The sequence below is a fragment of the Oreochromis niloticus genome, linkage group LG17 (assembly GCF_001858045.2).
Source record: "Oreochromis niloticus isolate F11D_XX linkage group LG17, O_niloticus_UMD_NMBU, whole genome shotgun sequence".
Taxonomy (NCBI): domain Eukaryota; kingdom Metazoa; phylum Chordata; class Actinopteri; order Cichliformes; family Cichlidae; genus Oreochromis; species Oreochromis niloticus.
In genome coordinates, this window is record NC_031981.2 from 6,716,086 (window position 1) to 6,728,921 (window position 12,836).

Sequence of the window (12,836 nt, forward strand, 5' to 3'; positions counted from 1 at the left end):
ATCTAAATGATAAAACAAATCCTTTCAAAGATTTAAGCAGCAGCTGCTACTGTCACGATTAATTTTTTCACCTTTCTTCCAGTCATTGAATAAAGAAACATATTTGATTGTATTCTAATGTAAAGTTTAAATGTTTTTTGGTGTGTGTTTGTGTGTGCAGGTTATATCAGCTGTCCAAGGCCGGGAAACTCTGCGTTCCAGCCATGAATGTCAACGATTCAGTCACCAAGCAGAAATTTGACAACCTGTACTGCTGCAGAGAGTCCATCTTAGACGGGTAGGAAATGATCTCCTGGTGAACCTTGTTAGGAATTATAAAACAGGCCGAGCTTGTTGTTTTTAATAACATGCAGTGCTGCAAGGTGAATACACCCGCCTCCACTCTGCTCCAAACAGTGCGAATAAATATTAGGTCGTCTGTGTGTTATAACAGTGTTTCTGTCCTCAGCCTGAAGAGGACTACTGACGTCATGTTTGGAGGCAAACAGGTGGTGGTGTGTGGATATGGAGAGGTAAGGCCAACGTCCTCCTCGCGCACATTACTTGTTCACACAGTGATGCAAACACTGAAGCCTTGTCCTGTCTCCTGTGAGTCCGTTTTGCTAAGGCCGTGGCAATTAAATTTGTAAAAGGCTGGCTTGAACTTGATTAATACAGAACAAGCCACTGGAGAGTTTTGTGCTAATAGAACATCCTTGTGATGGTAGCAGAGGCTAGCTGCTGTGGATTTTTAAAAAAGTACATAACTTTCTTTAAACCTTTTCTTTCTTTCTTTTTTTTTTCTTTTTCTTTGCTTCGGGTTTAAATTAAAACCTAACGCGGATAGTATGTCAGTGTACAGTAGGAGGTCTTTTCTTTGAATCCAACTGCTTAACTTACTGAGACACGATTGAATGAATTCTAAGTGTGCCTTGTGGTCAACACTGTGTACCGTAGTTGCCATTAAACTGGGACACGCTTCAAAACCCTTAATTTTGACCCTTTTGTGTGTAACAGAGGACTTCAAGTAAAATTAAAATGTATGAGGTTTTAAAATGGTAAAAAGATTGCTTCAAATTACTCCTGTGTTTGTGCTTTGTCGTGGCATAAGTAATCTGTCCTCTTCAGAGGATTTGGGGTCAAAGCGTGGCCTGCATACTGAGAAATGCAACCCAGTCAAGTAGCCCAGTCATACTAATGGACAGGAGTGCTACAAATTAGGTGGTTTGATCCTTGTTGCTTCCACGTGGCTCCTGTTGTGTGACTGATTGATGAAGAAACAGGTCGTTTTCAATTCTTTTTCTAAATAGTGAAATAGTATGGGTATGGCAGTGTACACTTACACTCTACATCCACTCAAACAGAAGCATGATGGACAGTTTCTGCATGTGATATAGGTTTGTGTCCTTTGTGTTAACTCTTTTTGTTTTCTTTTTTTCCCCTCAGGTTGGAAAAGGCTGCTGCGCTGCCCTCAAAGCAATGGGCTCCATCGTCTACGTCACAGAGATCGACCCCATCTGTGCCTTGCAGGCCTGGTGAGACTTCTTCAGCTCTCTTGTTCTTCCTTTGTTGCCGTTGATGCTGCATTCATCTTACACACTTTCTTTAACCAACCGTAGCATGGACGGCTTCAGGCTGGTGAAACTCACCGAAGTCATCAGACAAGTGGATATCGTCATTACCTGCACAGGTTGGTTCAGCCTCTGTCCTTATCTGACAAGAAGAATCACAACGCAGAGAGAAATCCAGCTTAGATGTTGCATGTTAGGAGGCTACAAGACATAAAGCAGTCACTGGTATCATTCATCCAGGGTGCCTAAACGGAAAATAAGTCCTTGTAATCAGTCTGCAGCAGCTACTAATAAAGTTCTTAACTCGGCAGCCAGCAAGTCGAGCGCTTGAAGCCAGAGAATTACTCGCCCTCTCAGCTTCATTAGTCGGTGCTGCTGGCAGGCGAGCTGCAGAGGGCTGTCCTTAGGTGGAAATGGCAAAGATAACAGCAAAGATAATAAAAGGATTTGTGGCCTCAATAAAGTTCAAGAGTGTTGTGAAATAAAAGAAACAAATATGTTAAAACACGCTGTCATAACTCCTCTTATCTCACACATACACACAGCAGTGTCTTTGTTTGGTTTTTATTCACCTCTACGTCTGTTTTATTTGATCTTTTTTTTATTGTTTAGTAAAAGACTTTAGCTTATTTTGATCTAAATAGATAAATACAAAACCATTTAAAATGCTCTATGTAGATAAGCGAGACTCTAAACTAAATTACATTCCCTAATTAACTTTGTTCAAGTTGTGAGATAAGTAATTAAATCATGAGCGATAAGGGCAATCCTCCTTCTTTTCCCCCCAGTACATAGATTTCAGAAAACCTATTCAGTCCCTTTTCAGCGTCGTATTTGATTAAAACCTCACGTACAGCCGAGCCTCTTTCCTCCTGGAGATTTTTGCGTCCTCAACATTTCTCTCTGTTCTTTGTGTCCTCTCCCCTCATCAGGTAATAAGAACGTGGTGGTGAGAGAGAACCTCGACCGCATGAAGAACGGCTGCATCGTCTGCAACATGGGACATTCCAACACTGAGATCGATGTGGTCAGTTGCGAGTTTGCACGAGGTCTAAATTGTAGCCATCTCATCAGATTTAGGCGTGTTAAAACACTGCCACTCGTTATGATTTTGGAAGACTGAACTACTCGATCGAGACTGTAAAAGATTTCTGCGCCCCTGTTAAATGTCCTCACGTCTGTAAAGCTTGACCTGGGGCAGTGATTGCTCATTGTTGTCATGGTAGCAGTCGACGTAGACTTGAGTAAGTGTGGCGTCAGTGAAAGGTCTGATCTATAACCTGCTCTTACACTCAGAAATAAGCAAGACAGACAGATGGATAGTTGGTTTCCTAGAAAAGCAAGAAAAATATGGAGCTGTCACTAGCCTGTCTTTGGTTACGTAATGTAAAAACTAGCAGACCTTTACAAGCTTTCAAACCATAAAGATGGTTAAGCTTTTATCCAGGGCAGCCATGAATCTTTATGTCTTTGAAATACACATTTACCAATAAAAACCCCCATAAAAATGAATCATGAAGTATCACCAGTCACATGTCTGCAAGGACTTGCACCACACAGTGTCACTATCTTTGACCCTGTACACAATGTGCACAACCTGTGCAGCTGCATGTTTAAGACATTTGCTTCAGTACAAAAGGCTGTAACAGCAGGACACTTCAGAAAGACGCTTAATCATCTTCATATACAGAGATGAGCGGTTTAGGCTAATGTTAACAACAAATGGTGGATGGATGTCACATGTGCAGCTTTCTTTTTTACTTCCTTACTGTTCCAGTGATGCTTTAAGCCTGTTTCAAGTGTGTAGCAGCAAAACAAGATTAATTAGTTACCTTAACCTTAAGTTAGTATAAGGTTCCCTGTTGTTTAGGGAATCTTTTCAGGTCCTTCATTTAGAGTTTACAGTACACTTGTGGAAATCGTGAAGATAAAAAGCGAGAGGCTAGCCAGTCTGCGATAAGTCTGCTGGAATGGAAAGATAAGTTTAATGAGAGATGGCTGGACGTGGCGTTAATAAGATTACTGCTGGTGTTTAAAGCTTGGTGCTTACAAAGCAAACGGCACTGCTTGTTGAAACTTTTATTTCCTTTTTTCCGATTTGACTTATTGTTCATTTCAACCTGTTAACACAAAAATCATATATTTTCATATTTATATGGGTGTGCTTTACACATTCCAATCTACACCTCATATAAAATGATAATAAAGGTCTCAAAATGTCTTGTGAAACTTTTATACTTGCAGACACTTGATTTCAGTTTGCACACTTTACCACTACTGTTAGTACCTTTTATTAGTCTGTAACAGGCTAATAAAGCTTTCTGGTCATTAAAGATTGTACCGAAGTGTTTAGAAATGGGAGCGAAGGGCAACGTGAAGATGTTTTAAAATCAGTAATAACAATGGGTGATGGACAAAGGAAATGGTTCATATGAAAGGAAGCTCTGAGTCACTCCAGTCCTGGAAATGAAGCGTGCTCAGTCAACATATGACTCGTGATGAGATGTCATAGAGCAAACAGCCAAATACAAATAACCGATGATGCCATTTCTTCCTTATAGTCAAGTCTGCGGACTCCTGAACTCACCTGGGAGAGAGTGCGCTCTCAGGTGGACCACGTAATCTGGCCTGATGGAAAGAGGATAGTCCTGCTGGCAGAGGTAAACACACCCAGCCATGCTTCTTCCTTCTAATCCCGCTGTCTAATTGGAATCAGTTCAATCCGGGGTACAACAACAGGCAAAGTCTTATAGATATTGTTGGTGTGATGATGTTGATAATATGTCCATATTTAAATAAATGGTTGCCATAAAGTGCTTCATGGTGCTGCGATACAAAAACAATGAAAAATCCTAGAAAAAACCTTTTATTTTATTTAGACAGCTGGATATGCCCCTTTTCATTCTTTCATTCTCTTAAGCTCCACTTTGTGTAACTGGAAGTTCTTTTGTAAGACAGACAGCCCCCTAGCTAGTGCTGTTCTGCATTACTTTGTATGTAGACTGTAACTGGCAGGCATACAGCCACTCAAACAGAGCAATACATAATGCGTTAATGTTAGCAGGCAAAATAATCGAATAACGTGTCCAAATTTATGCCCAAGACACACAAGACGTCTGTGTTCAGACAGCAGAACCTTGTGAATGCTTTCTTCTGCGTTGATACCACAATTATCCCGTAAAGTTTGTCTTCAGAGTTACAAACTGCATTGGGGTTATGGCCATTTAAAGAGCACTTTGTCATGGCAGTGGGCCCATTTTACAATGTTTAAGAAAATCATTTTAAAGGGTTAAATACAGAAGATGTGTACACAGTCTATGTTTAACCACATCCATGAAATTATCTTCAAGTTCGACTGTTTTCAGGGCGTTTTCTTGCTTTTAGGTGAGTTTATTCATCCTATTTTCTCCTCTGATTTAATCACTTTGAAAACCTCCTTGGCAGAGTTATTATCCTCTCATATTTAATAATTGGTTGATTAATAATCATTTAAAATATTCTTTTGTAATGTAGTGCAAGTTGTTCTGGAATAAACACATAAACAGGACACTCACCCTTCAGCAAACTTTTTTCCAACTTTACTTCCCTTGCAGTAATATGCACACACTCACCCCCTGATCATGAATATTTTAGGATAAGATGAGGTGTGTGCGTGCGTGTGTGTGTGTGTGCGTGTGTGTGCGTGTGCGTGCGTGTGAGAGTGAGAGACAGAATGAGAGCAGTCCAACAGGGCCAGACAGGCAAACTGCCAGCCTGTCAAAGCCTGCCTCTCTGAGGCTGTTTGATCTGCAGAAGTTTTAACCACATCAGTAGACTTGTGCCTCCATCCTCACCTCACCTGCCTCCAGATCACTCTCTGTTCTGATCCTTAAAATAGAGCAGTGCTCCAAAAATGCCATTCAGTTAAAATATACAAAACAACATCTGATCCTTTAGTACAGCTAACATTCTCACTCTTTTAAAGTTTATTTCAATGGTGGCTCTGTCCAAAAAAAGGAAGTTATTTTTTGTTCCCCTTTTGTGTCCCAGTGTAATAATGCACACTCAGGCATTTATTTGCCATATTTATGAGCATTATTAAGCTGTAAGATGGTTCACAGACAGCTGCTTTATCATGTGAAAATGCACACAGCACTAGCGAGCAGCGTGCGTGTGTGAACAGCAAATTAAAGCCCTGTGTGGAGTTTCTGTTCTGCTTTCATCATCCAGCAACAACAGTTGAACAGCGCTCTGTTCCCCTCTCTTCATGTAGCGTTTCAGTTTCAGAGGGATGGCCACTCGGTGCATAGTTAGCAATATCTGTCTTCATCAGTAAGCTAATGCACAGCATTAATGTGAAAACTCTGGAGGAAGAAAAGCAAAGGGCTTAAAAGTAATCTCAAAGTTATATTCATTAACAGGACTGACTGCAGCATTACACAGCTGATACACAGTCGACTTGTTGAGGGACACCGAGATCTGAGTTTATTGATCCTTTCATGATGGCGCCCAATATGTGTACAGTTTTACACAAAGGTGCTAAACTGCATGTGTATTTTTGACTTGTACTCTAACCTTGTTGCTTTTTTTTTCTTTTTTTTCTTCTTCTTCTTCCTGTCCAGGGTCGTCTGCTGAACCTCAGCTGTTCCACTGTGCCCACGTTCGTGCTCTCAATCACTGCCACCACCCAGGTAGAGCTGGTGGATCAATTTGTCTCATTTATATTGTCGCATATGTTTGGCTTGTTACGCTTTGTGCATTGCTGCGTTTGTGTGTGTGGATCTGTCCAGGCACTGGCACTGATAGAGCTCTACAATGCCCCCGAAGGACGGTACAAACAGGATGTTTACCTGCTGCCCAAGAAGATGGGTAAGAGTACCATCATTTCTGGACTTGTTAAAGTAGTGGATGTTTGTATTAAACATTTCAAATAACGACGTCGGCATTCAAGTAATTTCAGTCAGGCTCTTAGGTTTTAGGCAAAAGCTCCACCCATTTGTTGTTCAAACCTTCTGTCTTCAAGGGGGATGATGAAGATGAACTGCGGGGGCTATGCCTAAGCCCAGTGTGAGATAAATAAGAATTATTTTGGACTATAAATCATGCAAAACTACTCCGATAGAGTCCACTTTGATATCGGAACACATAAAAACCTCTTGTGTGACAAACACCATCTACGTAGATGTACAGGATGTGATTACAGCATGTTGGAAGGCCTGCAGACAGACTACATTTATCTGTGCAGACAGACTCATCTGTTCAGTCCAGAGTCGTCTCCCCGGATAGCAAATCACTCACAGCAGAGTAAATCCTGTGTATCTGTAGACACATGTGTGCATGTCTGCCGCTTGTCACATCTCTGAGCCGTCCCTCAGAGGCTGAGAGCAGAGCACACATATCGTAAAGGGAAAAACAAGGAGAAGAATGTAGGTCGGTTTGTGAGCGACCGCCACTGTTATCACAACACACACTGACACAGAGGTGGGAGAGGCCCGGGTTCGGATAAGGAAGAGAAGAATGAGGTCAGAGAAAGGGAAAAAGGAAGACGGTTATCACTGCAGAAGAAAACAGCTGGGAAATCCTGCTACTTCCTGTTCTCATTTAAATGATTAATCAAACATGGACGCCTGCTGAATGTAAGCACGTTCTCTCTCTCTCTCTCTCTCTCTCTCACTCGCCCTTCAGATGAGTATGTGGCCAGCCTGCATCTCCCAACATTTGATGCGCATCTTACAGAGCTGAGTGACGAGCAGGCCAAGTACCTGGGCTTAAACAAGAACGGGCCCTTTAAGCCAAATTACTATAGGTAAGCAAACACATCAGCGCACTTGCACTGTTTTTAGGTGGTTAACATATAATCCCGTAATTCAAATAATGATCCCGTGTGTATGTACTTGTTATTAAAATGACATAGTGTACCACACCCTCTTATTAAAGCTAAATCCTATCAAAGACCCTGTTGAATACTGGTGGGTTTAACAGTCTAATCAGCCTTTTCACCAAGCGACTTCAGGTCTGAACGTTAATGAGCTGCAGCAGCCACCAGGTATCGCACCACTATAGCCATGCTTTGTTTTGAGCAAGAGGTTGATTATCCTGAGAGATTAATACATGCAGGTATTTTGTCTACCAGCTCCATATAGACTCAGAACCTAAACTTCTGTGTCGCGCTTACTGTTTAGGTCATTGTCCACTTCAACGTAAACACAAATTTGCAAGTAAAGAGCAGCGTCGCTGGGTTGGACTGATGCTGTGCAGTAGTGGTGTGTGATACGGTATCCGCCCGATGCTACAAAAATGCAGACCCAGTATTCCTGATACAAAGTAAAGATACTGGTATTTTTGACTTATAAAGGCATCTTATGTTGGGGATAGCTGTCTGACAATAATAAAAGATGAACTGTGACCTCTGTCTCTGTGCTTTAGTCTGGATCTGTCTGAAGGCATTTCTTCCTCCTCATTGTTTCTTTGGCTGCTCATTCCAGGAAGAAGCTGTTTCTGTTTTGTGATCTTTCATGTATTCAAATAAGTTGGTGGTGTTGCCAAAGTACAGAATTTCCCTTCCACACACATCACTGCTTGCAGTGTTTTCATTTACCGCCTACTAAATACAGCAGAGCTGGGAGGAGGGGGCGGAGCATCGCTCCTATCCTGGTAGTATTAGCCACTGCTAATACCAGCATTGCTGTGGATGCTATCACAATTTCAGTCGATCCACCCAAACCCTACCAAGCAGGGCATGGCTAAACTTAAAGAAGAAAATTTAAAGTTGATCTGGATCCGTAACTGAATCCAAGATTATCTAGAAGGACTCTTTACCGTTGAAGGATAAGGTGGCATTTTGCATCTCCTCCCGAGATCAAACCGGAGAGGTTTCATTTGTTAGGAAAATGTGCAAATTTCAACACTCACATCCCGTCACATCTTCATGTATATCAAATTAAAATAAGACCAAAAAAAATGGAGACGTCATTTTAATGTTTTGAGGAGGATAATCCAGATCCAGGGGTTCGATAAATGTAGTTTTGGTGCAGGGATGCAGTCTCAGGCTGCTGTGGATGGACATTTGTTGACCATTAGGTGAAGCCATGGTTACAGCGATGCCTGTCTGGAAATGTAAACTGGGGGCAGAAGGAGCTGCTTCACTCGACTCTCCTCATCTGTGCTAAACTGTAATGAAAAGCATGAGATTAACAAAAAAGTTTGGTTTTTAGATATATTTGGGTGTATATTATTATTTAAATTTACATTTGGTTTATCCAAAATATTACCCTTTTGATTTCTTTCTTTGACACCTGTCCCATCAGTTTAACCTGCTTGTTTCCGCCACAGTCAGTTCAGTTGCTCCGACAGCTGCTAACATGCATGTTCTTTGTTTTTAAGGTATTAGCCAAGTGTTGTGGGAAGAAGAACTCCGTGAATCATACAGACTCGTAGCGGAGGACAGGAGGGAGGACGGACACAACAGCCAACACACCTGCTTTATATCTAAGGGAGAAGGGGGCGGAGCTCTGAACGAGCCTGCGGGGTGGGGGAGGGGAGGGGCGTGGCTTTCCCTGCTTATGGCAGTCGTTTTATTTATCCCCTGCCTGATAACAGTAATAATAACAATAATAACATTAACTACACCTCGGAGCTGCTCCTGCCATTCACCTCGAGCTAGCTCCCAAACCTCGTCTCCCTCTCACTCGTCATTTTTAATCATTTCCACCCGGTCCTCTTCAGACGCTCATTTGTATGTCGAGTCGTATGTAAACCCTCCATCCTCCCTTCCACGTTGCCAGATCTTTTATCGTTTATCTGTTAAATATGAAATTACTGAAGCTAAAGATATATACTATATTAAAAAAAAAATTTGATTCAAAAAACAAACAAAAAAAAAACTGTGTGAATGAAGACCACCTTTGAAGATTTATTTTGTGTCGGACAATTTTTCCTGTCCCTTATTTTTGTCGTCTTTTCTTTTCTACTTGTGATTTTTTTTCTTCTCTTTTTTGTGTATTATTGGGGTGGGACGGGTGGGGCTAGACTGAGGGTTTAGGCGGGGGTCTCAGGGTCCAATCATATCGTTTTATTTGATTGCGAATTGTCTGTTTTTAAGCTTTTTTTCTTATTACGCTCTTATGTCGCTACGGGTCACCCTGTAGTTTTTCTTTCTTTGTTTTTTAAAACATGACTGGAGGGTGACCACCGCCACCCCCTCACCCAAACACCTGTCACTCAAACCCACAGTGAAACCATCTCATTCGCTGCTCTTCTTTCTCACCTGCTCTAGCGACGCCAGTGTTGAAGTAATGAAAAGTATTTTTATTTGGTCCTTCACTTAAACAAGAATACTGTAGTAGAAGCATGGCAGGCTTTTGGATCATCACGAGGGTATACTGTATATTTAGATGTTTATACAGAAAAGATTTTTCTATCTTTCGTTTATTTCCTCTCCTCTAATATCATTGCAGTATAATGTTCTAATGATGCGTGTAATAAATATACTCGAACTCTCGTTTTAAATACTGTGAGAAAATATTTACAGAAATACCAAACACGCAGCCACCCTGGTACTTAAGGGAGCAGCTCACCTCAAAAATCAAATGTAGTTTGTTTGTTTGTTTGTTTTCTTTCAAATGTAGGTTGTAGCTTTGTTTGGATCTGCCTTCTCTTGAACGTCATGGAACTAAAAAGCATTACCTTCTCTTCTGGTTCTTGGCGCATTAAAAAAATCGATTTGAAACTAGGTAGCAGTGTCACTTTCGCAAAATTATGCTCCGGCTATTCAAGATAAAGGAACAAAACCCCACCCAAATATTGTGAGCAGCTTCATGTAGGAACTGTTTCCTTCCTGCTGAATTAAAACCACCCTCTCACTCATAACGCTCATTCTTGTGACCGGGTGTGAACACTAATGGGTGTCCCCCTGTCCCCTGAGCTGTTTGTTTGGCAGATGTAGATAGAAGAAATAAAATAGTTCCTACATGAAACCACCAACAACAAGATGAGATTTTTACCCACACCCTGCTGGGTGGGCGGTGTAGACACCCAGGTTTGTGAATGCGAGAGAATGAAACGATGTATGATTTTTAACTTGATACCATAGTTGCATCTACTAGGAGGCCAACAGTATTTCTGAGTTACAGCTTTAAGCGAAACCCCACTTCCATTATATTTAAGAGAAGGCAGACGCCTCTACAGCATACATCTCTGTCTGTGCAGTGTACATTGTGGATAAAATAACACTAAATGCCAGGAAAATCTATTTAATAAATGACTGTGAGGTGAGCTGTCCCATTAAGCAGATTTCTTCTGTCAGGTCCTCAGTAAAATACATGGTGCTGTTAAGAATTACTGTATTTGCCATAATCAGATGACACAACTCTTTGGTACTCACAGATGAGTTGAGCTTACAAATGAAAGACGGCACGCACACGACATCTCTGACGTGCACTAGCCTTTCAGGTCCATTTCCGCCTTTTCTCCCACCCGGAAGGCGCTTTCTTTCTTTGTCTGTCTTTCTTACGGCTGTAATGAGCTGCACGGTCGCCATCCTCTGCAGCTCGTCCCCAGCTGAGCTGACATTTGAAATTAGAAAAGCCCTGACAGTGATTTCACCTGAAGTGTACCCCGCCGCCACACCGGCTCTGGCTCTGCACCTGAACCGATCACAATCTCTTCTGACGTGCTGCGAGACGCCGCCAGCTCTGCTTTCACACACTAGGCTCAAACGCACACAGAGTGGCTCATTACCCAAGTCTGAAAGTTTACTGTATCGTACAAGATATGAAAGGTAACATTAAAAGTTTTATTTTTTGAAAAGGTGGAAGTGGCACAAAAAAAACTTTGTTTACCAGTTGAATAAGTTAGTCTGCTCTCTAAAAGTCCAAGTATGCTTTTGCAGGTCAGTTTAATCAAGTAGTTCAGCATTTTATTTTGAAGGGTTCCTGAGAGGGCTCGTACAACCTATTTGACAAGGTTTCATGCATCTATTGAAATTTTGGTCAAATAAATAAATAAAACTCTGTTCCTTTTTTGTTTTAGGCAAAAATAAGAACAATATGGGAACCCTTTAGTCAAACTTCTATACTGAGTCCCTTTCATCCGTCTCTTCATGTTGTTGACTGCTTGTCTGTAGTACTTAAACCTTTTGTCTTAAGTCTCTTTTTTCTTCCTTTTGTGCGCGCGTGTGAACGAGCGAGATGACGACGACGGTGCACATCTAAAAGTCTCTCTGTATTTGTAAGCATCCTTTCTGTTTTGTAGGCCATAGTTGCTTTGTTACCAGCTGCCTCAGGATCCTAGCCTGTGCGTTAGGGGTGGAGAAACCGTTTTGTTTTTCCGTCAGCGCTCTGCTGACCGGGTAGGCGGGGGAAGACACCAGCATCATAGATGTATATACATACTATATGCAGATATGACAACCTTTAAAAGTATAGGAAGGTAAAAGAAGAATCGACACCTGTATTTATTGTTGTAAATCCTCATACTGTTCAAACTGACAAAAATTCAACATGTTTTAAGTTGTCTAATAAAGAAAAGATAAACCCTATGTTTAAATATTGCAAGTGATAATGTTAGATGATAAGCAATAATGACAAAATTCTGTAATCTGAATGAATAAAAAAAAATGGGGAAAAAAGTTATTCCTTTGTGTGCTGCTTTATTTCTGCTACTTTTAATACACAGTCACCCAGTGTGTTCACATATAGAGAGTTTTTTTTTTTAATGTCACAGCCTGTGTTGTGTCATTGTGGATTGGTTTCTAGTTGTATTTATGTGCCGTGGAAGAAGACACGTGCAGCTGTTGAGGTCTGTCATAGCCACAGTGAGCTCATCTGAGCCAGCAGCAATCAGACGGGGACATCTCTGACATCAGCCGAGCCGAGCTGGCTCTGAGCCTCTATTTATTCTAGAAACATTAGTCAAGTTTATGTGAGCAGATTACTTTAAATAGAATCATATTGTATGTGTGTTACACTATAATCTATTTACATTCTATTTCAGCTTGTTTCTTTTGAAGCATTTAAAATGAGGTTTGGTTTGGGTGCTACAACAGTAATGTATAAGCTTAGTTTCTTATATGAAGTGTCACTGTGACAAATCTGTAGTGCTTAAGGTGGAGGGAGAGGGTGGCCTGAAGTGGGCACGGTGGTGGAGCCAGACTGACACCATTAATTTCACAGGGGTGGCTCTGAAACTGACTGCTGCTTCTTACTACACTGCATTCATGCTAGTGTAATACACAATGAGGACTCATTATTAACATTTATTTAACCAACCATTTCCCAACCAAAGAATAGACATTTTTATATTCTATAT

At 41.2% G+C, this 12,836-nt stretch overlaps 1 protein-coding gene across 3 annotated transcripts in view; it reads left to right on the forward strand.

Moving 5' to 3' along the window:
• Nucleotides 1–12,160, forward strand: part of ahcyl2b (adenosylhomocysteinase like 2b) — a 48,828-nt gene extending 36,668 nt beyond the window's left edge. For 2 of the 3 annotated variants that reach the window (XM_005455566.4, XM_025899647.1), the window contains exons 8-17: nucleotides 161–277; nucleotides 449–512; nucleotides 1,426–1,514; nucleotides 1,599–1,669; nucleotides 2,483–2,577; nucleotides 4,112–4,210; nucleotides 6,152–6,220; nucleotides 6,320–6,398; nucleotides 7,215–7,335; nucleotides 8,913–12,160. In XM_005455566.4, the coding sequence (XP_005455623.1) occupies nucleotides 161–277; nucleotides 449–512; nucleotides 1,426–1,514; nucleotides 1,599–1,669; nucleotides 2,483–2,577; nucleotides 4,112–4,210; nucleotides 6,152–6,220; nucleotides 6,320–6,398; nucleotides 7,215–7,335; nucleotides 8,913–8,919 (811 nt within the window). In that variant the 3' untranslated portion in view covers nucleotides 8,920–12,160. Of the gene's footprint in view, nucleotides 1–160; nucleotides 278–448; nucleotides 513–1,425; nucleotides 1,515–1,598; nucleotides 1,670–2,482; nucleotides 2,578–4,111; nucleotides 4,211–6,151; nucleotides 6,221–6,319; nucleotides 6,399–7,214; nucleotides 7,340–8,912 lie in introns of those variants that run through there. The other variant, XM_003450697.5, reaches the window with a different exon arrangement.
• Nucleotides 12,161–12,836: the final 676 nt, after the last annotated feature.